The sequence below is a fragment of the Dermochelys coriacea genome, chromosome 1 (assembly GCF_009764565.3).
Source record: "Dermochelys coriacea isolate rDerCor1 chromosome 1, rDerCor1.pri.v4, whole genome shotgun sequence".
In the NCBI taxonomy this organism is placed as follows: domain Eukaryota; kingdom Metazoa; phylum Chordata; order Testudines; family Dermochelyidae; genus Dermochelys; species Dermochelys coriacea.
The window spans coordinates 164,606,586-164,631,479 of record NC_050068.2 but is presented as its reverse complement, the minus strand read 5'-3'; the positions used below and the strand labels follow the sequence as shown (position 1 = coordinate 164,631,479).

General features: G+C 46.2%; 1 protein-coding gene across 3 annotated transcripts in view; it reads right to left on the bottom strand.

Annotated features, from left to right (window-relative positions):
* Positions 1 to 9,471: 9,471 nt before the first annotated feature.
* The window catches only part of GART (phosphoribosylglycinamide formyltransferase, phosphoribosylglycinamide synthetase, phosphoribosylaminoimidazole synthetase), a 55,761-nt gene continuing 40,338 nt past the window's right edge, over positions 9,472 to 24,894 (bottom strand). For all 3 annotated transcript variants that reach the window (XM_043508331.1, XM_038391992.2, XM_038392000.2), the window contains 3 exons: positions 16,853 to 16,994; positions 14,538 to 14,653; positions 9,472 to 12,327 (listed from right to left, as the gene is read on the bottom strand). In XM_043508331.1, the coding sequence (XP_043364266.1) occupies positions 12,130 to 12,327; positions 14,538 to 14,653; positions 16,853 to 16,994 (456 nt within the window). In that variant the 3' untranslated portion in view covers positions 9,472 to 12,129. The remainder of the gene's footprint in view (positions 12,328 to 14,537; positions 14,654 to 16,852; positions 16,995 to 24,894) is intronic.

Sequence of the window (24,894 nt, the reverse complement as noted above, 5' to 3'; positions counted from 1 at the left end):
TTCCACCGATGCCTATGGGGGATCGCTCCACCATTTACTGAAGAGTTTTGTGTTTCCTTCTCTTCAGACTCAACCGTGAGAGACCCATACCTCCGGGAATGTCTTTCAGGTCTTCATACAGACAACGTTGTAGAGAGACTCAAATTAGAGCAAGAACATTATTATAAAGATGTCCCAGTATGGTGCCATCCACCATGGGCAGTACAAAGACTGGACAGTCCTCCTTGGCTGTTTTCAAGACTATCTAGGTTCCTATTGGCCACTCAATCAAAAGAGTCCCCTCCTCATGTACCTAATAGTGCCTAGAGACAATCCTCTTCCAAACACACAACCACTGGGTCTATTGGAGCCAACAGACTCAGAAGAGAATAAGGATATTCCTGCCCTCCACTGCCCCAGTATTTCTTCCTTTTCTCCAGAGTCGACATCACCTACACTTGGAGGACTTTAAAGGTTTTCAGGACCTCATTAGGAGCCTGGCCACATCTCTGGGGCTACAGGCAGCACCCATGCAAGACAATCTGCATAAACTATTGGATGTCTCTCTCAAATTCCCACTCCATAAAGCATTGCTCTTTCCACAGATGACTTGTTGGATCTCCCAAAGACCCTCTGGCAAATACAAGCCTCTATACATCTCACTGTCAAATGGGTGGACAGATACTCTAATTTTGGCAGGGGACTATTTCTTTAGAGAGTGGCAAACAAGCATCTGACACAGCCTCACCCTAAGGCTACCCCCCAAAAAATAAGGAATACGAGACTGGACTTCTATGAGCCTTCAAATTAAGGTGTCAAATTAGGCATTGTTGTCCAAATATACCTTATTAACAGGTCAACAATTTCAAAATTTTTGGACAAACTGTCTCAGGAATACAGGGATCAGTTTTTGGTCAGAGTTTGCGTGTCCCTCCAAGGAGCGATTGACACGTCAGTGCATCATGTTCAGTGGCTACATAATCCTTCTGCCAGCCGCAACCAGGGCTGGGTTCAGTATCTAGGGATTCCTTTCCATTGATACAACACAGAACCGGCTCGAGCCCCCACCCAGTAACCTGGGAAAATTACATACCACCCTTGGACGCCTTTGAGAGGCAATATTTCCCACTTGCAAGCAGAGTCTGAGTGTAGTAAATAAACTTTTAATAGAAGGAGGGTAGTAACTGGGTGTTAATTTGGGAAAACACCACAAACAGAGTTTATAAACAAAAAGAAAAGGAGTACTTGTGGCACCTTAGAGACTAACAAATTTATTTGAGCATAAGCTTTCGTGAGTTACAGCTCACTTCATCGGCTGCATTCCACCAAATGCATCCGATGAAGTGAGCTGTAGCTCACGAAAGCTTATGCTCAAATAAATTTGTAGTCTCTAAGGTGCCACAAGTACTCCTTTTCTTTTTGCAAATACAGACTAACACGGCTGCTACTCTGAAAAGAGTTCATAAACATAAACCATGAATAAAAGACACAACCCCAAGTAAGTTGGACAGTGTCCTTTTCCCCTCAGGTTCTTAAGTCCAGCAACCCAAAAGTCCCTTTCAGGTGCCCAACCCTTCTCTGCACCCCACTCACAGTTGTCCTTGGTCAGTGCAGACCCAGATTTCAGAGGTGCATCTGCAGCCTTCACCTCCCCCCTGGATGGGGTAAAGAGGTACTTTACTCGCTCCAGTGCTTGGGTACTCACTCACTGCCCGCCACCCTGCTGGCTGCGCCTGCTAACTGCTCTCATCGTGCCTCTCCATCAGCTGCCCTGCTGGCCGCTTGTCGCAGCACTCCACTGCTGCCCACCAGACCTCTCCACCAGCCACCCTGCTGGTCATTCATCACACCTCTCCGCAGCACCAGCCACTTGTTCACCAGCTGACTGTCAGTCACCTTCTGCTGCCACCAGCCTCTCCACTGTGACATCTGCACATCAGCTCTTTGCAGGCCAGGCAGAAACACTGCCCCATCTCAAGTGATTTTAGCTCTTAGCAGGCAGAAGCATAGTTCTACCACAACTGATTTCAGCTCTGATTGAGCATTTAACATAACAAAGAGGCTCATAATTAAGCCTATTTAGCTCTAGCTCTATTCTTTGAACAGTGGGGAGGAACAGCTTAAATCAGTCTAGGGAGGGCCCTTGATAAGGGTGTGCAGCCTGCTGGCTGGGGATTCCTGTCTCCACCCCTCTTACTTTCACAGGACTCTGGCATTCCACCCCCTGGCTTAACGATGTCCTTTCAGCTGAAGGTGACACCCCCCCCCCAATATGGGACAGGTTAAGCATAGTCCTGCTTCCCTGTATTACCACAGTAATTATAACATTTTGGTAACAGCATTTCACTACCACTGCATTCAGTACTAATATGATTTGTACCCAACACCAGCCAAAATTGGTTACTTTGAGACGGCTCTGTGTGCTGAATATCTAAGCTGAGCAGGAGCAAACTGTATTTACATAAACACACTCAAGTCTCTCATCCTCCCAGCTAGCTGTCAGGGAAGCATTCATTCAGACCTGGCTTACATCTACATCCATTTCAAATGAAACACTCTTCTTGATGGCAGGCTCTGGCACCCCCAAAGAGCTGCAAAATACAATACAAGATCTAACATTTGAAGATGCTAAACTGTTTTCCCAGAAGAGCTATGATATGATGCAGATGTTGAAAGACTCTTGTGTGACCCTTCATTTGCTGGGTGGAAGCCATTTAGGTCCCAAATGTAGTACAGACCCTATTATCAGCAGAGACTTCAGGATGTGTCTAAAAGAAGGTCCCTGGATTGGTGGTTAGAACCTTTCCTACCAGAACCAACTGTGACATTGTCAACACACGTCCACCAAGCACTGTGGGGGAGGGTCATTTGGGTCAATTTCAGGCTCAAGTACTTTAGACACCTTAGGAAATTCCATTACAAATAAATGTGATGGAATTTCAGATTATTCACCAGACCTGCGAAATGTTTATTTCCACCATCAGAGGCTAGGTGGTTCAAGTTCTCGGATTACACTGCTTTTTTATTCTGAGAAAGCAGGGAGATGCAAGGTTGTCTCATTTTATGCCAAGAAGCAATCCACTTGTGGTACTTTAGCATAAAGGATAATATCTCGCTAACGGCCTTTCAAGAGTGAGGAGCACTATTCCATATTGCCTCGACTGGAACTTCATAGGCCACCATGAATGATCAATAAAGAGGGTCATTCTGCAGCAGGTCTTCCATCAGTGGGGATACATGGTAATTAATCTCTTTGCAACCAGCGCAAGAGGTTCTTTTCCAGAGTAGATAACAGCCTGGGTTTTGTGACCAGGTGCCTTTCTTCTTCCCTAGTCAAGCTATCTGCTATACATGTGTTCCCTCTGATTCTGAGGGGGATCAGGAAGCTGAAAAGAGACAAGGCAACTTTAATCCTCATAACCCCTGCCTGGCCAAGGCAGTACTGATACACCAATCTACGTTAACACTCAATTCATCCACCCACATCTCTGCCTTTGGTCTAGGATATCTTGTCTCAAAACCAAGGCAATCACTGCACTGCAGCCTACAATCCCTTCATCTTTACAGCCATGGTGCTGCCTGGTGAATAGCAGAAACAGTTCCATCAGAGCCACATATGTAGCAAAATGGAAAAGGTTTTTATCTGGGTGGAATCTTGTCAGTTATCACCAGATAATACAGAAATTAGATTTATATTGGACTACTTATTGCATCTGAAATTCTCTGGTCTCCATCAGTTTAGTGGGAATCCATTTAGCAGCCATTTCTGCAGGACACCCACTAGTGGAGAGGCTTTCCGTCTTTTCACATGCATTGGTTTCTAGATTTATTTATTTACTTACTTAAATTCTTATCCGTGTGTTACTCTACATCTGATCCGGTATCTTTATGGGGCCTGAATTTGGTATTATCTTTTTCAATGGGTTCCACCTTTTTGAGCCCTTGGCAACCACATCCCTGCCACTGCCATCAATGAAAACGGTCTTTCTGGTAGCAATTTATTCCTGCAAAGAGGGTGTCAAAGCCCTGGGCACTTATAGTGGGCCCTGTTTTCAAAGTATTTCACAAAAACAAAGCCTTGCTTTGGCCATACCTTAAGATTTTACCTAAGGTGGTCTCTGCATTCCACCTCAACTTGATCATTCATCTTCCAGTGTTCTTTCCAAAATCTCATTCTACTAAGGTTAAAGAAAGGCTTAATTCCTTGGATGTTCAGAGAGCTCTGACACTTTACCTGGACTGCAAAGTCTTTCGGATCCTGACTTAGACTCTTTGTAGCCTATGCTGAGAGGATGAAAGGGTTACCTGTTACAGTCAAGCAAATTTCACATTGGATTTCTGACTGCATCAAACTTTCCTACAATCTAGTGAAGGTCTCTCCTCTACTGAGGATAACAGTGCACTGCGCTATGGCTCATTCCACTTGGTTAGCCTTTTTGGAGCAACATTCCTGTGGCTGTCACTTGCAAAGCAGCAATGTGGTCATTGCTGTATATACTTTCTCCAGACACTGTGCCATTACTTAGGCTTTTTGAGACAATTCCAACTCTGGCCATCTCCAAGTACAGTAGTCTGAAGTTCTACAATCTGTAAGGAAAGTTCTGGTGAATCACTTATGGTGGAATGAGCATGTGCAAAGCCACTCAAAGGAGGAAAAAATGGTAATTTACCTGTGCAATGATTTGTACCTATTCTTCTAGATGTTTGGTCAAATATACATTCTATAACCCTCTCACCTTCCCTGCTACTTCAGGAATTGTAGATGTGCCTAGTGCACTCATCTATCTACAGTGGACTGTATTTGTGCACAACACATCTTGAAGAACATCAGTCACTGTACAGGTAAGTAACCATTTTAGTGACACAGGAGTCACCAGACTTGATTTGCAATGGAAGCTGAATCTCCATTTTCACAATGTCAAGCCAGTGACAGGCTTGGCAGTGCGGGCTTTTTCCTTTAATTAAACACTTTGCCCAAGTAGATGGCTTATTTTAACTCTGTCAGAGTAATGGGCCATGTTCAAGTAAAATAAATCAGTGGGGAGGCAAGTCAGCCAAGAAATTATTGGAGAAGTTGGAAAAAGAAACAGCCAGAATTGAGCCTTCCAAAGAAGGAGCCATTGATTGATTAGATCAGATCAGATCATGGACATTAATATCCCCTAGGGTTCAATGAATAAACACTTTGTTTTAGAATTGAGTTTCATGTCCTGTACTTTTGGGGTCATATAACTCTAGTGAGAGATTCCAAAGCCTATAGCAAACTCCATTATAATTTACATTACGGGGAGGGGGTATTTCATTTAGGTTTTGTATTTATGCTTGTACTGTGGTGAATGCGCTTTGGTCGCGGGGGAAGGTAAAGAAAACTATTCCCTACCCTTACCTCTTGTCTACCTTTTAATATATAAGACATTTATGACTTCAGTGTAGCAAATGATGGAGTTTTATTGTTATGATTACAACAGTGAACTTCTGTTTTCATGTTATCCCTTTCCTTTCTCCCAGCTTATGCTTAGGCAGCTGGCAAATGCTTTTGATAGACGCAGGATAAACATACATGACTATTGCTTCTGCTCTCTTATGGTACTTATAGTGAGATTGTACTGTATATTATTTTGAATTGTATAATCTTGTTTAAACATATTCAAATCTAACAGTTAACTAGAGCCTTACTCTATCTCCGATACTTCTCTGTCCCCCCCTTGCCATAGTATCCAAGCAACTTAGTCTTTTAACTTATTTTTCTTCATAACACCCCTGAAAGATAAAATGCCCACTTTGCACAGATTGAGAACTGAGGCACTCTTTGCCAGACTTTTAAAGGTATTTAAGCACCTAATCCCCATTGAAAGGCTGTCTGCTTCTTTTGGCACCTAAATACCTTTGTAAATCTAGTCTCAAGTGATTTGCCCAAGATCAAAAAGGACTAGGGTGACCAGATAGCAAGTGTAAAAAACCTTGATGAGGGTGGGGGATAGTAGGTGCCTATATAAGAAAAAGCCCCCAAAATCAGGACATCTGGTCACCCTAAAAAGGACTCTGTGAGGCAAAACAGGGAACTGAACTCTGGACCCTCTGAGGCCTATAGACTCCACATATAACATGGGTGAATTTTGCCTTTTATTTTCTGCTAATATGTTAGAATAGTCTTAGCATCTACTATCAAACGGTCTGCACTCTGATAGAATGTGAGCTGCAGGTGAGTCTTCAAGTGGCAACTTCCTCCTCTCTCCTTGACTGATCAGCAGTGAGCTGGAGCTGGAAACCCTACTCTACATGTCTCCTGATTCCCACCCCATGGGGCATGTACTAAGGTGTTTTGTTTTTACTTCCTGGATTAAGTCAGACCCTTTGTGGCCTGCCCATGTGCCTCTCCACCAATTAGTCTTGATCTCAGTCTTGTCGGCCCACTGGTATGTGAGTCAATTGGGGGCTGTGGGAGGTGCGACCTCTAAGCTCTGACCAACTAGGGAGTGTAATGGGACTGGAAATTTGTCCTCTAGTGCTTAACCATTGGCTAGTTGGTAGCAGTATCCTAGAAGCCCTTGAGATGTGAAGGAGGCCATGTTGTTTAAAGAGCTCAGTTCCACTTCCCCAAGACCTATTTACTTTAGCTCCAGTGGCACTTGAGGAGGAGGAGGAGGAGGGGGTAGTCAAGGGGAGCCCTCTGGCCCAGCTGCCGTTAGAGATCCCAGAATGCAACTTTGGAGGCCTAACAGGCAGCCTCACGCCATTTGTGCTGGAAGTAGGGGTGCTGCAGCCTTCCCTGACTTGAAGTGGTTTTGATCATATACAGGGTTTACACTTTGGTTCAGTGGCTCTCTGCACCCCGCCTCATGCTCGAGTCAGAGCCCGTGAACCCAGAGCAAGCCCAGAAATGGTGGGGGTTGCCTGCTGTTTTAACCATTGGAGGGGGGCAGGACATGTCGTACAAGGCTGAAGTGTCTCTGCCAAATTATTTGAGTCACTGAGCTAAATTGCAGGTAACTAGAATAGAAAATGTTGAAAGGCCTGAAGAGGGTAATGGGGATAGGAACCGACGGCACCTATGTCAGGGGTTCTCACACTGGAGGTTGGGACTCCTCAGGGGTTTGCAAGGTTATTACATGGGGAGTCATGAGCTGTCAGCCTCCACCCCAAACCCCGCTTTGCCTCCAGCATTTATAATGATAAATATATTTAAAAGTGTTTTTAATTTATGGGGGGGGTCACACTTGGAGGCTTGCTGTGTGAAAGGGGTCACCAGTACAAAAGTTTGAGAACCACTGACCTATGTAAATCTAAAATGGGGCTCTACCTGTGTGTGGGGATGGGTGGGGGCAGGAGGAGGTTCTCTCAACAGCTGAGCAGTACCTTTCTAGAGAACCTGAGTCTGGACAGCATAGAGCTGTGGATATGGAAGAATTAGGCCAAAACTGCTTTTTTCCAGCCCTTTGTCAGGGTGTTTAAGAGACTGCTGAGAGTGAAGCTGAAATGGGGAATATGGCTGCCGGGATAGTACTAATTGAGCCTGTGTGACGTCATGAGCATGTAAGAACTGTGTGTGTTGTTGTGTGGTTCTGATTTGTTTTCTTTAAAAACAAACTTTACTCTCAAAAAACCCACACCCCTAAAAAACACTCTAAGACATATTTTGTCAGCTTCAAAGTCAGTAGGAAGGGGGATACAGTAATAGTCAAGGTTGCAGTGCATGATGCTTTACTGTTTAATAATGTAAGAAGATCCTGTAGTGCTCTATTTCAATTAGAAATGGGAAAATAAAAACCCAAAGCAGCCCTGTTGTGTAGACAGGTTTTTCACCCACAGCTGTGGGGTGCATAAATTCATCACATACCCTAATCAAGTATATATTAAGAAGTGAAGTATCAAAATAACATGCTAACTACAGCTGTTAAAGTTCGATTGAAACAAAAGGTGCCTGGGGATGTCTTATTTATTTATTGGTGACCATCTCATTACAATAGAAAGCATCTTGGTCGGAATGGCTGCTGGACTGAGAGGTATATTGTATGTACCTGATCTCTAGCTGTGTCTGGTGTGTGTGTATAAACACACACACACACACACACACACTTTATTGTAGTGTGATCTGTTTAGTGGGGAAACAGCAACTTCAAGCAGTAAATCACCAGGGCAAGGCAAAATTCCATTTTAACTGTGCATATGTTTTATATTGTTTTTAAACAGGCTGTAGGTGTGTTTCTCTAAACATGCAGTTTAAACAGTTAAGGAATATCATCATCTTAAATGTTGTTGATCATTAGGCCAAAGACCTAAATACAAGTGTGTAGGAGGGCAGGGGGAGAAATAGAAGAAACAGATACCAGTGTGCCTTTATTCACCAGCGTGCAAAGGACATGCAAGCTCTTTTTAAAAAATGGATGACCACCATCTGCCACTGAGGGAGCAACTAGTAGGTCTAGACAAAAGTAAGATGGGATAGTCACAGTGAATTGCAGGATAACTACAAACCTAAATCCCCAGCCTTGAAGGAGAGGGTGCCTGCCCCAGAGAGGTGATGGCTGGAGGCCTGAGACCAACAGAGGAGTCCTTGAGCAGACCCCAGGAGGCAGAGGAGTAGTTAATCTCAGCACTGTCATTTATAGTGGCAGCGTGTGCAATTTGTGACAGTGGTGAATTACCAGCAAGTGCTAAGAGCAGCAAAAGCAAGTATTGTAGAAGGGAAAAATGTGTCTTGTAGCCTTTTCAGGAAAAGACTAGTGAAAAGAGACAGCAAAATTAGTTATAAACAGCTGAAGAAAAAAGCTAGCAGAGGGAGATGGAGCTCTTGGAAACTGACAAAGGCACAGTTTGCTGACCTGTGTATATTCTGAAAACCAGAAAAGCAACAATTGTCCAGAACTGCAAGGGACACAAGCATCACTGTTTCTGAACTCCATGTGGGGGAAGTTTTGACAGAGATCAAACTTATCCACTAGGAGATCCCTTGTGAACTCTGAGTGCACGCATTTAAGCAGAAGGTTTCTTTGCCATGTGTCAGTTTAATGTTCAGATCTATGCCATTCAACAAGTTTATCTTGAAAAGAGGTAACTGTGTAGAGCTGCTCAGGCAGCTATCTTCTTGCTCTGAGCTGACAGGTTCATCTACTTCCTCAACCCTTTGTTCTTGCTCTTCAGCTGTGTTTCATATTCTTCAGATGTGTCTTTGTAAAACAGGCTTGTGGAAAATTGTGTGGCAAGGGTGATGTCACTGTAATTGAGCATCGATGCTGTAAAGGCTCTGTAAGACTATCTCCCAGAGTGACAGCCTGCTGGTTGAAAATCGAGGCCTTGAGGTAATTCACTAGTCCCACCTTGGGCCCCGCATTGGTTTGTAAAAGATCGAATCAATCTTGCAACAGAAAGATACAGTAATGTATTCAAATCCATATAACTTATCCAATTCCTGGCAAAAAAGTCAAGCAGAGAGCTTCTGCAATGCTGATAAGAGATGGTGCCTAACTGTATATATTTTTTTTTCTATGCTGGTCTGCAAAGGGGATATTTAGAATCATTCTAGTTTGAATTTGATGCATTCTTCAGCCTCATAGTGAACAAAAGTCATGTTGATTTAAAATCTTTTACCTGGTGAGGAGTACCTCCTCTCTTCGCACCAGCTTCCTCTTGGCCTTTCACTTCTGGCTAATCCAGCATTTCAAAGCCTCTGAGCTTTGTTCATATAATCCACTAATTCAGGTGTGGATGATTAATAGCCTCACTATAGGAAGAAATGCCCATTCTTAGCCCCCAAAGATGATTTCAGAAGGCTTGTTGGGTGATGCTGTTTCAGATTATATTGTAATCTCCCAGGGGCCTGGGAGGTAGGGTTAGTGGAAATATAGTTAGTTAAAACTGTATAAATTCAAACTAGGGGTCTGTGGAAAATCCCCAAAGCTGGCATCACTGTGTTGATGTAAAAGTCACCACAGCTCTTTTCTTCTTGTATACCTAGGAGGTTGGAGAGTTGAGATGAGGCTTCCAGCCATCCCTTAACTTTTTTGGTAATTCTTGAGACCAAAAAGAATTGGTCTTGTCCTTGTAATCTTTTAAAGCCCTAGACAGGCCTCCATCCCTTGATTAAGGCTTCATCCCCTATGAATATTTCACCAGTAAATATCTGTTGATAACCTTTTTCAATGCTTCTGGCTTTATATAGCCTCATGGGGCCTGTTTCTGAAAGGGGACCCAGACTGTTTTATTTTAAAAACTGTCCCCATAAACCATTTTTCACAGTACCTGCATTTGCAGGATTTACCTCAGCCGGTCTGGTACAGAGAATTCTGTGAATATTTTGGCTGTAATGCTTTATAAGCTCCAATAACATCACTATAGAGAGAGGTGTGTTGGGCTGTAAATATCCTCCCTCTTAAAGTTCTGTTAAATCATTCTGCCATCCCAATGAAACTGAAGGATCAGCTGTATGTTGCTTTCACAAATTGTTTAAAAGTTCTTTCCCCGGCTCAGGCTGTAGTTTTTAGAGAATGTACTCATCATCACCAACAACAGTTTGCAAGGTCTTTAGAAATTTTACCACCTGTCTTGCTTTTTAAACCTAAGGTTTATCACCCTTAAGAGGGACTTAAAACCACTGTCATTTGGAGACTTGCTGCATATCCACCTGCTCTGCCTACCCTTGTGTATCCATATCTGAAACAATAGTTTGTTCCCTTTTAAACACAATGTTTTAAAATAGTTTGTCCTTAATGAAGAAAGCAAAAAAATTTAAGGAAAATATTTAAATGACATCCCTTTAACGTTGCTTTTTCTCAACTTTATTAGAATTGGATTTGAAATAACTGAGCAGTTGAAATTGTTGTAACGCAGAAAGAGCAGAAGGATGTCAATACACAGGCTGGCAACCAGCATTTGGTGTCACTTAGTGTATTAGTGACAGGAGGTTTCTGTTTTTTATTTTAAAACTATGTAGGAGCAACTGCAGGAAGGTGCCTCTAGCTTGTGGGAAAAACAGATTTAAGTAAACTGTATAGTGACCTACATGTTTGCAGCTGCTAAAAACTTTTTTTAAAAAAGGGGGCTTGTACAGAGGTAAGAGTTCAGCCATAACAACACTCAAATATGCTTCTGAGAACAAAAAAAACATTGGAGGGGAAGAGAGGTAGGTAGAGAATAAAAAAAAAAAATCAATATTATTCTAGCTTAAACAGATGCTCCCAGAATTCCTGAATCTGGCTATGACAGGATTGGTAAAGAATTTAACATAGGATTATGAGCACTGAAAAGCATCTCATTCCCAATTCTACATTAAAGGAAAAAAAACAAAAAACCCTCTGACTCTAAACTTGCTTAACCTCTAGTGGACTATCAGTATGAAATGAGGACCCTAAAGCCAGACCCACTTACCCACAGGTAAGCGTTCATCAGGAGTTTCATTCTGTAAGTCATCTGCTGGATCACAGGTTCTACCTCTGGAGTTACTTGATATGTTGAGTCCAGACCAGGTACAATACTCCATGAAAAACACAATTTGCAGGAGCAAAATCCACTTCAACGTTTTCTTTAAAGAAAGATTTTTGTTATGAGGGCCACTTACTTCCTTTAGGTGTGGCCAGAGCAATGCTGATCAGTTACCACCATGGTACCACCCACTTTCACCTCCATTCTATTGGTACTAATAGTTGTCCTGAAAAGACTTTTCACAGCCTCTGTCAACAGGCTCTTTTGCTACAATTGTGTCAAACAATTCAGGAATTAATACTGACTAATGAGCTTCAACTACTATGATCCTTTCATACGGAAAGCCAGAGATGCTCAAATCTCTGATTCTTTGGCGATGCTAGTCTAAGACTACCAAAAGTAGAATAAAAAGTGTGAAATTATGGACCGAGAGGTCAGTGGAAAAAGCCATCATCATTAATGTGGTAGCTGATAGTGAGGGCTATGGTATTCTTAAAAATAAAATAAAATAAAATAAAATCCCCCTCCCTTCCCATTTTTGGCTTTCTCGGCCTTTACTTTGGAGCAGTAGCACTTGAGACTTTAGAGATCCTGCTGCAATGCCATGGGAAATGTTACACTAAAATACTCTAACAGAATAAAAGTAACTGTCCAGTTGCTAAGTTCTGCCTTCTGAATTATTGTTTTTAGAACTTTAGTACTGTTGTTCCATCACTACAGCCAAGAGTCTTCTCAATTCTGCTGTTCTAAATTCCAGATGATCTTGCCACTTTCTCCTAGGCACACTGCCTTACTGGCTACCAGTTGCAAGGCAGCAGGGAAGGCTCTGTGCTCTGCTTCTTTTACTCTTTCTGACAAGGTCTCCTCTGTGTCTCCAATCTTCACGGGAACTGCCTCTTGAAAAATTATAGCTCCAGCATCAACTTCCTTCTGAAAAAAGAAAATCCAGAATACTGTAAACTGAAAGGGGGGAAGAGAAGACGCACAAAAGTAGGACAGTTATTTGCTCTGGTTACCTTATGTATAAGTGGTACCTATTTCCTGTGATATGTGAGGACTGCAGAAAATACAGTGGGGTCACACCTTGGTCTGCAGGGAATTGATGGGAGTTTGTTTCCAGGAATAGAAGCATGTAGGCCAGGGTGAATGCCATGAAAACATTTGTGACATTTCTGTGAGGTTGAGGAATAGCATCCCACAGAAAGCAGTGAAAGCCATGGCACTTAGTCCATATAAAACTGAACTAGACAAAATGCAGGTATATTAACAACAGAGAATTATCTTGCATTGACAAGGAGATGGATTAAGTGAGCCAAAAGATCTTTCCTCCTCTAAACTATTTCCCACGTGATCAGTAATGTTCCCTGCTGTCTATGAATTGTCTCTCAGGGGTTCCTTCACTTATGGAAATGCCACAATGTCATACAATGGAGGGACAGAACCACATTCGTGTCTGGAAGAACCGAACTCCTTGCTTCCTCCCATGCCACAGTGCTGGCAAGAGTAAGAAAATGGATTTCTTAAGCAGCTATAGGAGTGGGAGGATGATTTCAAGCATTTAATGAGGGAGCTGCGTCCTGCTACTTTCAATCCTGATAAGTAAATTGGGGGGGGGAGGGGAGAGGAATCTTGCTTCCAAACTAATTGAATTGTGCAAATGCATTCTCCACAAATGGTGAGAAATCAAGGCTCATCAACCCTATGGAGTTCATAACATCTAAAATACCAGGGAGGGAAAGGTTAACTTGTAAATAAATCTTTCAGCTAATGGTCAAGAGAGAACAGAAGCATTTTAACATGGGTCCAGATGAGCAATGTTTTCTGTGGAAGCCAAGTCCTCCCAAAGCCACAGACTCTCCTACCATCATGCAGGCCTACCACTTGTTGAATGATTCAAAAAAAATTTTAAATGTTTTTAGCAGCTGCAAATATTTTAGTCACTATACAGTTTACTTAAATCTGTTTCCCACAAGCTAGAGGCACCTTCCTTCAGTTGCTCCTACATAGTTTTAAAATAAAAAACAAACCTCCTGTCACTAATACACTAAGTGACACCAAACATTGGTTGCCAGCCTGTGTATTGACATCCTTCTGCTCTTTCTGTGTTACAACAATTTCAACTGCTCAGTTATTTCAAATCCAATTCTAATAAAGTTTGAGAAAAAAGCAACGTTAAAGGGATGTCATTTAAATATTTTCCTTAGATTCTTTTGCTTTCATTCAGGGCAGAAACTATTTTAAGAAATTCTGTGTTTAAAAGGGAACAAACTATTGTTTCAGATGTGGATACACAAGGGTAGGCAGAGCAGGTGGATATGCAGCAAGTCTCCAAATGTCAGTGGTTTTAAGTCCATCTTAAGGGTGATAAGCCGTAGGCTTAAAAAGCAAGACAGGTGTCAAAACAGAAATATCAGCACCAGGAAATTAGGTGTCCAGATCTTCTGAATTTCTTATGGGAGGTCAAGAGCTGGGCCTAAGACCATTGCTTATCCTGCTCAAAGCAGGTCTTGACAACATGGTGGCAATATTGCCAACTCGAAGTGTTAAAAGAAAAAAATTATGACTTTTACTAAATTAATACATTTAGGGTTCTTTTCTTTGCCTGCTGGGGTTTGGGGTTTTAGGTTACAGTCACTCCACAGTTTCAAGCTTTTCTCTGCAAGCATGAGGGCTGGAACAATTTTTTTTTTTTTTGGGGTAACGAAAGCTGAGATTGTCAGGCGTCCCTTGATTCCAACAACTGGAGCTTTAAGGAGAACACTAAACGGGGTGAGGCTCATGATAAAAACACAGGACTTGGAAACACGGTAGTGGATAAAGATGCTGCTGATCACCAAGGCCTTGCTTGTGCTAGCGTTCCCACTGATACGACAACTGGTGGAGCAGCACTACTGTTACCAATGGTAGGAAGCTGCACAGAAAAAGCAAGCGTAGATGAAGCCTGAATTCTAGTATAGTATTTATTTCCAATTCCCCCAATGCACAACATTCTAAAGAATTCATCTCACTGTACATCTTAACCATTTCTGCAAACGAAGAGAAAAAGACAGGTTGTTTTGACACAGGTATTATTCCAACCAAGGATTATTGACTGCAAATTTTTCAAAGCTGCTCATTGCTGTTAGAAATGGCGTACTTACAGCTACAAAGTGCACAGTACAGCCACTGATTCGGACTCCAGCTTGTAATACCAGTTTATGGGCATTTGCTCCTTTAAAAGAAGGTAGTAAAGATGGATGAATATTCAGTATTTTTCCTAGAAAAGAATAAATGAAATCATCATTATCTCTTAGCTCTCAGCCCTCGTTTCACAAGTTTAAACGAGTAAATGCCTCCTCATGAACCAGAGTGCAAAATGCTCATAATGCCATAACAAGACAGACCAAAACTCATCAGGAATCTATGTTCTACCCCATCTATTTTCAGCTGATCAGGGTTGGGAACAATAAAACATTTGCACATACATAGTACACTTCTCCCAAGAATCTCTGCTCTGACTATCATTTATTTATAGCTTGTTCTTTTTGGTGGTGTTCTCTCCCCTGGTGTCATGGTTTGTTCTTCATCTGACTACAGACACATTCCTATTGCTCATAGTCCTTAATACCCACTCAAGTTAGTGACTTAAAATATTGGCCCATGGTGGCAGGGAGTGTCACACAAGCTTCCATGAAAGTGGTGAGATTTCTTTCTAGGTTAGTCTCCTTGCCACTAAGGACTGTTCAATCTTAACAGAAGGAACTGCTGCCTACACAGGAGCATCCCCCTGCCCTTCCAAGAAGCAGAAGCTTGTGTGACACTCCCTGGCCTCCTTGCAACTCAGGATTAAGGTGGCCCCCTTCTCCATTATAGTAGGGTTTAAAAGGAGCTGGCATTGGGGCATTAGGAACCAATTTTGCTTTCTCACAGCAGGCTGAAGAGCTCCCTACTCACCAGCCACTAAGGCTGACACCAGGGGTGACCTTTCATTGTGTTAACAAGATCGTACGTTTGGTGCGATGGCTGGTTTTTGGATGCTCTAAAAGATCCCTTGGATTGATTCTTGTTCACATGTTCAGGGTCACTCCAATTGTTTTGCTTGGGGTTAGGAAGGAATTTCTCTCCCTGGCCCCATAAAACCATTAGCTGAGGTGGTGGAGGGTTTTTTTTGTTTGTCTTCCCTCCCCTTTTTCTGTAGCAACTGAAGTTAAGGGTGAAAGCTATGCACCTGAGAGCGGTGGGAGCATGTTGGATAAAGACAGCCTGATGGGAACTTCAGCTTAAGAGCAGCAGGTGGGTAAATGACCTATCTGAGAGGTTCATTTTCATAACACAAAAAGGCGACATATAACCTAGGACTATAGTTTTGGGGTGATCCCATCATCGTAGACATCACTTGTAGAGGCCTCCTGTCCTGAAACTTGGGTACGGGTTTGGGAACAGGGGAGGCTAGGGAAAGGAATCTATAGCACAGAGCCCGGGAAGACATTACTACCTTGTGCAGATACTGTGTACGGCATCCCATGAATAAGCATGTTTCTCCCCATTATTGGCTTGGTTGGGGATTTCCAAGCATATCATGTTAAAATCCTAGGCACACAATGAGTACTCAGGCCTTACACTTATTTAGGACCAGAGGGACTACTAAATGACATTGCAGCTTGAGCTATTTCTATAAATGCTACAGCCTCAGCCTTTGAACAAACTATTAGCATGTCATGGCTTATTCCTGCATCATCACCAATGATGGGATCAGCAACTGGCTGGTTGGTTAGCTAATGATACACAACTGGTGTGGCACTAAACTGCTTTAAGTTTCTAACTCCCCGTGCAACCAAAGAGAGGGAAGGTTTCTGTTCCAACTATAGGCGACAGGTATCATAGGCTGGGGGAGGCTATGCCTCCCCAAACTGCCTGGTGTGGTCCTGCCCATGCTCTGCCCTCAGACTCCCTCCTGCAGTTCCCAGCGCTTTGCCCCGGCCCAGGCTGGCTGGCTTGCCTCCCGCAGGGACTCAGGGCGGCTGGTGCTGGGCCTGCACTGCCTGCCTGGCACTCAGACTCTGCCACCAGGCCCTTTGGGGCTGGCCACCCAGCGCACTAGTGTTGGGGGTGCTGCAGCCACGCCACCTGGCCACCCGGTGCTGGGCTGAGGGCTGTGGTGGGGGTGCTCTGGGCTCCTGTGGGGGAGGGGAGGCAACAGTAGAGGGGGAGGGCACAACAGGTGGGGCCAGGGGCTATCCTCCCCCACTGGCCAGGTCACTGGCCACCCCTGGTTCCAACCTTCAGCAGTTTTGTACCTTCTTAAAAAAATCCAGAATATAGTTGATAAAAAAGCTTTACTATTTCAATTGGTCAATCATCTATGTGCACTTGGCTTGTTTTCTCTATATGTTTGCCAGACGAAATACAATGCTTAATTGCAGCTGCAAAAATGTCTCGTTTTGTTTAGAAGTATGTCTTAAAATAGCGTATTTACCATCCCACTTTTCGACAAAGGGACCAGACAAAATCCGCATAAATCCTGCAAGACAGATCAGTTCAACTGAGAATTCTTCAAGGACTTTATCAACTGCATTATCAAATTCTGTGCGACTTCCATACAATTTATGGTCAATTACCTACAATATCCAAAAAAAGGAGAAACACAGACATGAATGTGGGATTTACTGACTCTCTCATAAAACAAGAACATGCTGAAATACTATGCTGTAATCAAATAAAAATCTAAAACTCCATATATGACCAAAGAACGATGTCCAGATACAAGAAGGATGGGCACTTTAGAAATGCATGTAAGTAACAGTAGATCAAATCCTATAGTTTTCAACTCAGACCATATTCAGCCAAACTCATGTTGAAAGCAGTGGCAGTTTTGGCTGCTTAAACTCAGTTTAAAGCTACAGGATTTGGACCATTAACAATTAATTATTATTAATAACCTGAAAATTATAACAAGCACCCTAACTCAGACTGGCTTAACCAGCTTCAGCTGATATGAAGCCTTAAAACAATCTACAGGGTTTAAACCCATGCAAACCTTAGATCAGTTTAAATTGCAAACAAGATTCTCCCCTCCCCCGACCCATTTAAAAAAACTTAACATAGGACAGCACAAAAGGCCAGGGGGCTAATTATAGGCATGTTAAGAAGGAATAGCTGGATAAGGATGAACAAGGATGAGGATTCCTCCAGTTAAAGTTTTCCTTGCTAAGGTCACACATGCCATATTTAAATGTGAATAATTTTAAAATGAAACTACCAAAACTATTTTCTTAAAATATCCATAGCTTTAAAATAATGAGACCTGTTAAATATCAATGAAAAATACCAAAAACAACTAAGTTTAAAGTCAGCACATTAGGTTTGAAAAGTTTGTGCTAAATTGGCTGTGCAGTTGTTCAGTGCATTGGCAGTGTGGTTGAGTGGATAGGGCTGGACTGGCTTCTATTATTGCTTTGCTACTGACCTATTGTGTAACCCTTGGCAAGTCACTTCACCTCTGTGAGGCTCTGATTCCCTTCCCACTCTGTCTTGTCCATTTAGATTGTGAGCTCTTCAGGACGGACACGGTCTCTTAGGGTGGGATCCACAAAAAACACTCGCCGATCCCTGGAGACCTCTAAACTCACTCGGCACTTAGTTGTCCAGATGCCTAGAGGGAAGCAGCAGTGCGCCTGCCCAGAGCCTGAGACGCCCAGGGACCTTTTTCGACCTGAAAAACCTATCTCCTGCTCCTCCAGAGCGATTCACGAACCAGAAAATAAGTGACTGAACGCCTAAGTCACATGCGGGGTCCAATGCTGTAGGCAACCTCTGAGCATGCCCCCTGGACCAAGTGTGGTTCAAAATCTGGCTGAGGAGGAAGCAACGGTGGTGCCATGCACCTGATAACTTTTAGCCCAGTGGTTAGAACACTTCCCCAGGATGTGGGAAACCCTAGTTCAATTCCCCCCCCTCAAGGGCAGGGGGGTGGGGAGGGAAGGATTTGAACAGGGGACTCACACTTCAAGAAAGTGCTGTAACCCCTGAGCTATGGGATGTTCTGTTGTGAAGCTCTCTCCACCTCTCATGTTTAATTATTTATCTACAGTGGAAAAGCTTCAAGTGACTGGAGCACAAGGACTGGACCCCAGGTCTCCTCCCTCCCCAGCGAATGTCCTAATTGCTGGACTCCAGAATCATTCCTACTCTCAATCTGGCCCCAGGACTGTTCTCCTATAGATAAATAGTCATTCGGCCAGAGAATGAGAATGCATGAGAATGATGCTGTAAGTCCAGTGGTTAGGGCACCCATCAGGGAAGTGGGAGACTGACTCAGGGCCCAGTGCCCCTGCTCCAATCACTCTTGCATTGTTTGTCCAATGGGGAACACCTTCCACAGGAAAGGTAGAGTGCCCTGCATCAGAAGGTCCCATCGCTTAGTGGTTAGAACACTCTTCGGAGAGGCGGGAGTCCCCCTTTCAAATCCTCGCTCCCCCTTTGCCAGAGAGATGGGGACTGAATGTGGGGCTCCCACTTCCCAGGTAGAGTGCTCTAATGAGTGGGCTAAAAGCTATAAGGTGTGCACCGCCACTTCCTTCTTCTCCCATTTCATGTGGAATGAGTCAAGTGCCTACATCATTCCTGCAAGAAACCCATTAGGCACCTAAGGTGCCTGACTCTACGTGGCTGGTTCTCATCTTGGATCTCTAAGTAGACCTCGATGCCTCCCTGCAGCCTGGACTTAGGTGCCTGTCTTCAAGAGAGGTGAGGGGCTTAGCGCTTGTCAGCATCTCCCACTGGCTAGCTTAGACAGCTCCCCACCTAATGTGCTGGCTTTTGCAGATTGGGTTCTGAGGTGCCTTTCCCTTCCTATGCATTGGATAGGGAGCTTCGGTGCCTAAAAGACAGTTACCTGTTCCGTAACTGGTGTTCTTTGAGATGTGTTGCTCATGTCCATTCCATATTAGGTGTGTGTACTTGCCACATGCACTGGTGCCAGAAGTTTTCCCTCAGCAGTATCCTTCGGGGTCCAGCTCTGGCACCCTCTGGAGTGGCGCCCGCATGGCATGGTATAACGGGCCTCCTCAGTTCCTTCTTACTGGAAACTCCAGCAGTGGGGAAGGAGGGTGGGTCGTGGAATGGACACGAACACCACATCTCGAAGAACAGCAGTTATGGAACAGGTAACTGTCTTTTCTTCTTCGAGTGCTTGCTCATGTCCATTTTATATTAAGTGACTCCCAAACAGTACCCCTGGAGGTAGGAAGGCGTTCATGGACGTGTTGATTGCAACACAGCTCTGCCAAACCCAGCGTCATCTCCGGCCTGCTGAGCGATGGCATAATGCGCCATGAATTTGTGAACAGAGGACCACATTGTGGCTCTACAGATGTCCTGGATAGGGACGTGTGCCAGGAAGGCTACTGAAAACACCTGCACTCTCATCATCGAGTGGGCTCTGACAATCGGCGGCAATGGAACCCCCGCCAGGTCATAACAGGCCCTTAGGCACGAGGTGATCCAACTGGAAATCCTCTGCGAGGACACCGGAAGGCCCTTCATCTTATCCGCTGTAGCGATGAAGAGCTGAGTCGATTTATGGAAAGCTTGGTACGTTCTAAGTAGAAAGTCAAGGCCCTCCGGACTTCCAGGATGGAAGATGCCTCTCTTCACTGGTCTTGTGCGATTTGAGACAGAACACCAGGAGGAAGATGTCCTTGTTCATATGGAAGGTAGAGACCACCTTTGGCAGGAAGGCTGGGTGGGGCCGCAACTGAACCTTATCTTTGTAGAAGACTGTGTACGGAGGTTCTGAGGTCAAGGCTTTAATTTCTTAGACCTGTCTTGCCGACGTCACTGCCACAGAAACGTGACCTTCGATGACAGGTGGGAAAAGGAGTAGGAACCTAGCAGCTCAAAGGGCAGGCCAGTGAGCCTAGAGAGGACCAAATTAAGATCCCACTGCAGGACAGGGGCCTGTACCTGTGGGAAGAGTCTCTCAAGTCCCTTCAGGAATCTGACCATTATGTTGAGGGAAAACACTATCTGTCCTCAGATTGGCGGGTGAAAAGCAGAGATGGCCGTGAGATGCACTCTAATAGAAGAGAGTGTGTGCCAGGCCCTGGTTCCTCAAATGGAACAGGTAGTCCAGGACAGCCTGTATGGAGGAACATGAGGGAGAGATGTCCTATTTGGATGCCCAGCGGGAAAACCTCATCCACGTGGCCAGGTAAGACAGTATAGTTGAGGGCTTCCTACATCCCAGGAGGACGTGTTGGACCCCTTCCGAACAGGTCTGTTCCTCCAGGTTCAGCCACGCAGCACCCATACCCAAGGTTGGTGTGTAGGAGTCGACCATGGTCCTGTGACAGCAGGTCCAGTGGGTTGGGCAGGGGCCACGGAGGGGCTGCTGACAGGCTCATGAGCGTGTCGAATCAGTGCTGGCGAGACCACGCCGGAGTGATTGTGATAACGTGCGCTCTCTCTCTTGGTCTATGCCAGGGCCCTGCTGATGAGCGGAATCGGAGGGAACGCGTGCGTCAGGCTCCCTGACCATGACAGGAGGAAGGCATTGGAGAGGGAGTCCTTGCTCAGACCTTGCAGAGAACAAAACTGGTGGCACTTCTTGTTCTGTCTGGTAGCGAACAGGCCCACTTGGGGAGTTCCCAACCTCTGGAACATCATGCAGGCTACCTCTGGATGGAGTGACCACTCGTGGTGAGAGAAGTCCCTGGTGAGCTAGTCCGCCAGTGTATTCCTGATGCCGGGAAGGTGACAAGCTTCCAGGTGGATTTTGTGGCTGATGCAGAAGTCCCACAGATGGAGCGCTTCCTGACAGAGAGATGACGAGTGCGCTCCTCCTTGCTGGTTGATGTAAAACATCGAGGCTGTGTTGTCTGTCAGGTGTGGCAAGATGACTTCACATGCCCTCCAGACTGCTCAGAGCTCTTAGACGTTTATGTGCAACCGCATTTCGTGGGGACCGTATCCCCCGAGTCTGGAGGATTCTGATTATGCACCCTCCAGCCAAGGCCTGAGATGTCCAACATCAACTCTATGGAGTGTGAAGGGCTGTTGAATGGACCCCTTCCAGGACAGTTCTGCGGTTGGTCCACCATCGCAGCAAGAGAAGTATTGCCTGGGGAATGGTAACGATCTTTTCCAGGGGGTCTTGAGACTGGGAATAGACCGTCGCCAGTCATTGTTGCAGGGGCTGCATCCGGAGCCTGGCGTGGCGGACCACATAAGTGCACGCTGCCATGTGCCCCAGAAAGCGCAGGCAGACCCTGGCTGTAGTCAGAGGGAATGCGGAGATTTCCGCGATGCGGTTCGTCAACGTGTGGAACCTTTCCAGTGGCAGGAGCACTCTGGCACAGGTAGAGTCGAGGACCGCTCCAGTGAACTCTATCCTCTGCACTGGTGCCGTCAACTTTTTGTCATTCATCAGTAGGCCCAGAGAGCGGCATGTGGCTTGAAGCACCGCGACATCCTTTTGGACTTGAGACCTGGAGCCGCACTTGATGAGCCAGTCATCGAGGTTCGGGTAGATCTGGATACCCTAGCGCCTGAGGTAAGCTGCTGCCACCGACATGCACTTCGTAAACACTCTGGGTGCTGTTGCCAGGCCGAATGGGAGGACCACAAGCTGGTAGTGGTGGGGCCCCACCGTAAACCGGAGGAAGAGTCTGTGTCCTTGAAAGATCGCTGTGTGTAAGTATGCGTCCTTCAAGTTGAGAGCGACATACCGGATCCAGGGAGGGGATAACAGAAGCCAGGGAAACCGTGCGGAACTTTAGCTTCTTTAGATATTTGTTGAGCTCTCGCAGGTCCAGGATAGGCTGCAGACCGTCCTTGCCCTTTGAAAAATAAAGTCCTTGCCCCTTGGTTAAAAAGTACCAGGAATAGAACCCCTTGTTCACGTACTCGCAAGGAACTTCTTCCACTGCACCCAGCTGTAGCAACCCCTTTACCTTCTGCGTGAGGAGACTCTCGTGAGAGGGGTCCCTGAAGAGGGACAGGGAAGGCGGGTGGGAAGGAGGGGTAGAAAGGAACTGGAGAGTATAACCCTGTTCCACTGTGCTGAGGACCCATCAAGCTGAGGTTATAGCCGCCCAGGCAGGGAGGAAGAGGGAAAGGTGGTTGGAGAACACTGGGAAAGATGGATCCGGGGACTAGTTTGGTACTTTGCCCTTGGACGCATCCTCAAAAGGACCAATTTGGCCCCCTGCTTATTCCGGGTCCAGGCCGACTGGGCAGAGGGTGGCTCAGATGGCACTTGTAGCCCTTGGCTCATTTCCCCTGGCCCTGCGGCTGCTGTGGTTTGAATGGCTTACACGCTGGGGCTGGGTCGTAGAGACCCAGGGTCTTCAGCATGGTGCGGGAGTCCTTGAGGCCATGCAATTTGCTGTCTGTTCACTCCGCAAATAGGGCCTGGCCTTTGGAGGGTAGGTCCTGCATTGACTGCTGGGCCTCAGTGGACAACCCAGAGAGGAGCAGCCAGGAGGCTCACCGCATGCAGATAGCAGAAGCCATGGTGCGAGCAGCAGCATCAGCAGCATCTGACGCCGCCCCGGAGGGCCACCCTGGCCGCGGTTGTGCTCTCATTGAGGATCACTTGGAACTCCTTTTGGGAAGCCTCAGGGCTTGCCACATGTTGAAGTCATATCGGCCCACGAGGGCTTGGTGGCTGGCCACTCTCAGCTGAAGGCTGGAAGACAAATAAATCTTATGTCCGAAAAGATCCAGCCTCCTGGAGTCTTTATTTCTGGGGGCGTCCCTGGGTTGTCTCTGCCTCTCCTTGTAGTTAACCACCTCGACCACAAGGGAATTGGGGGCTGGGTAGGAGTATTAGTACTCATGCCCCTTGGTTGGCACAAAGTACTTGCATTCGGCCCTTTTAGAAATAGGGGCCAGGGAAGAAGGGGTCTGCCACAGGGCATTAGTGATCTCGGAAACCCCTTCATGAAGGGGTAGAGCCACACTGGCAGGAGCCGAGGACATCAAACAGAGAGGCCGAGGGCTCCTCCAATTGCTCTGCCTGAAGTCCCAGGTTAGAAGTGACTCTCTTCAAAAGTTCCTGGTGCGCCTTGGCGTGCATCATCCTGAGGCACTGGGGTGAGGGGGCCCCCGTGAGGGCCTTGTCTGGCGGCGATGAGGACGATGCCGGTGCCGCGGGAGCCTCCAGGTTCATTGGTGGTCCAGCAGCTTACTCCCCTGGGTTCTCCCACCCGAAGTCTCAAGCACCCTGAGGGGGACAGGATACCGAGTCCGCTGGCCTCTCTGAGGCTTCTGACATAAATCAGGCAGCCTGGGAAGGTTGGGTGAGCCCCCAAGGGTTCCACGAGTACCATAGCACCGGCCACTATACTTGGGGCCATGGAACAGGTGTCGGTGCTGATAATGTAGTCGACACTGCCAGTACCAGAGCTTGTCCTGCAGTCTGGGAACCTCGCTCCAAGCCGGAGCTACCAGCGGAGCGGTCGGAACCTGGCGACCAGGATCGGGCTGAGCAGTGGCTCTTGTCCAACCGCGTCCAGTTGCTGCATCCCAAAGCTGACCTGTCTGAGCAAGATTGTCTTGGTTGGGCTCTTGGGGACTGACGGCGTTCGGCAGATCTGCTTTGGATACCCGGCGATCCATGCCTCAGGCTACTCAATTGATATCAGGATGTCAAACGGGCCCAGGAGATACTATGGGCTGGTTGCATCATTCTGAGTAGGGCGATCTTCTTTTTGGAGAGGGGCTATGACTGCCCAGCGATCAGCGATCTCTGGTGCCCAATCAGTCCCGAGCCGTTGAAGACAGTTGGAGCCAGTCCCGAAGCTCTTGTCAGGTGGCACATGCCTCAGAGGGTCTGTGCCAATCTACCGGCTAAGTACACCTTGAGTCCCTTGATCGGGGTGCAGGGGACCAAAAAGGACTCCACTGAGCCTGCCTCCTCAGTCCTGAGGCGTGGTGGCTGTGGGCAGGCGAACGCTGGTGGGACATCCCTCTTGATGGGGAACAGTACTGCCGAGGTGGGGACACATGCATAGGTCCCAACACAGATTTTCCTGGAGACTGGTGTACCGCAGGAGCTGGTGAGGGTGGCACCGGGAGCGTCAGGATCTCATGAGCTGCTTGAAGGGCTTCGGGCGTCAAGGGCACCTGAAGCTGGCTGGGGCCTGCACCACTATCTGGAGTCACAGGCAAAGCATGGGATGGGCTGCACTGCTCGACTTGAGCTGGGGCCCAACTTCCCGAGGGGGATGTTGAGCTGCCTGACACAGGTCTTGGCTCTCCCCCTGCCCTTTCCTTTCTGTTGCGGGAGGTAGGAGATCTTCCCCTCACAGTCTTTTTCGGCTTCTTGACTGGAGCTGTGGAGGGAGACCAGTGCTGGCTCATGTATGGCTCCGGGGAGCACTGCACACAGAGGCCACGGTGCTCAGCATGGAGTCAGACTGCTGCTCTGGTGCTGGAGTGAATGCCGACTCCATTAGGAGCCCTCTTGGATGGATATCGCACTCCTTCGTCCTAGATTTGAAGGACTTGCCGATA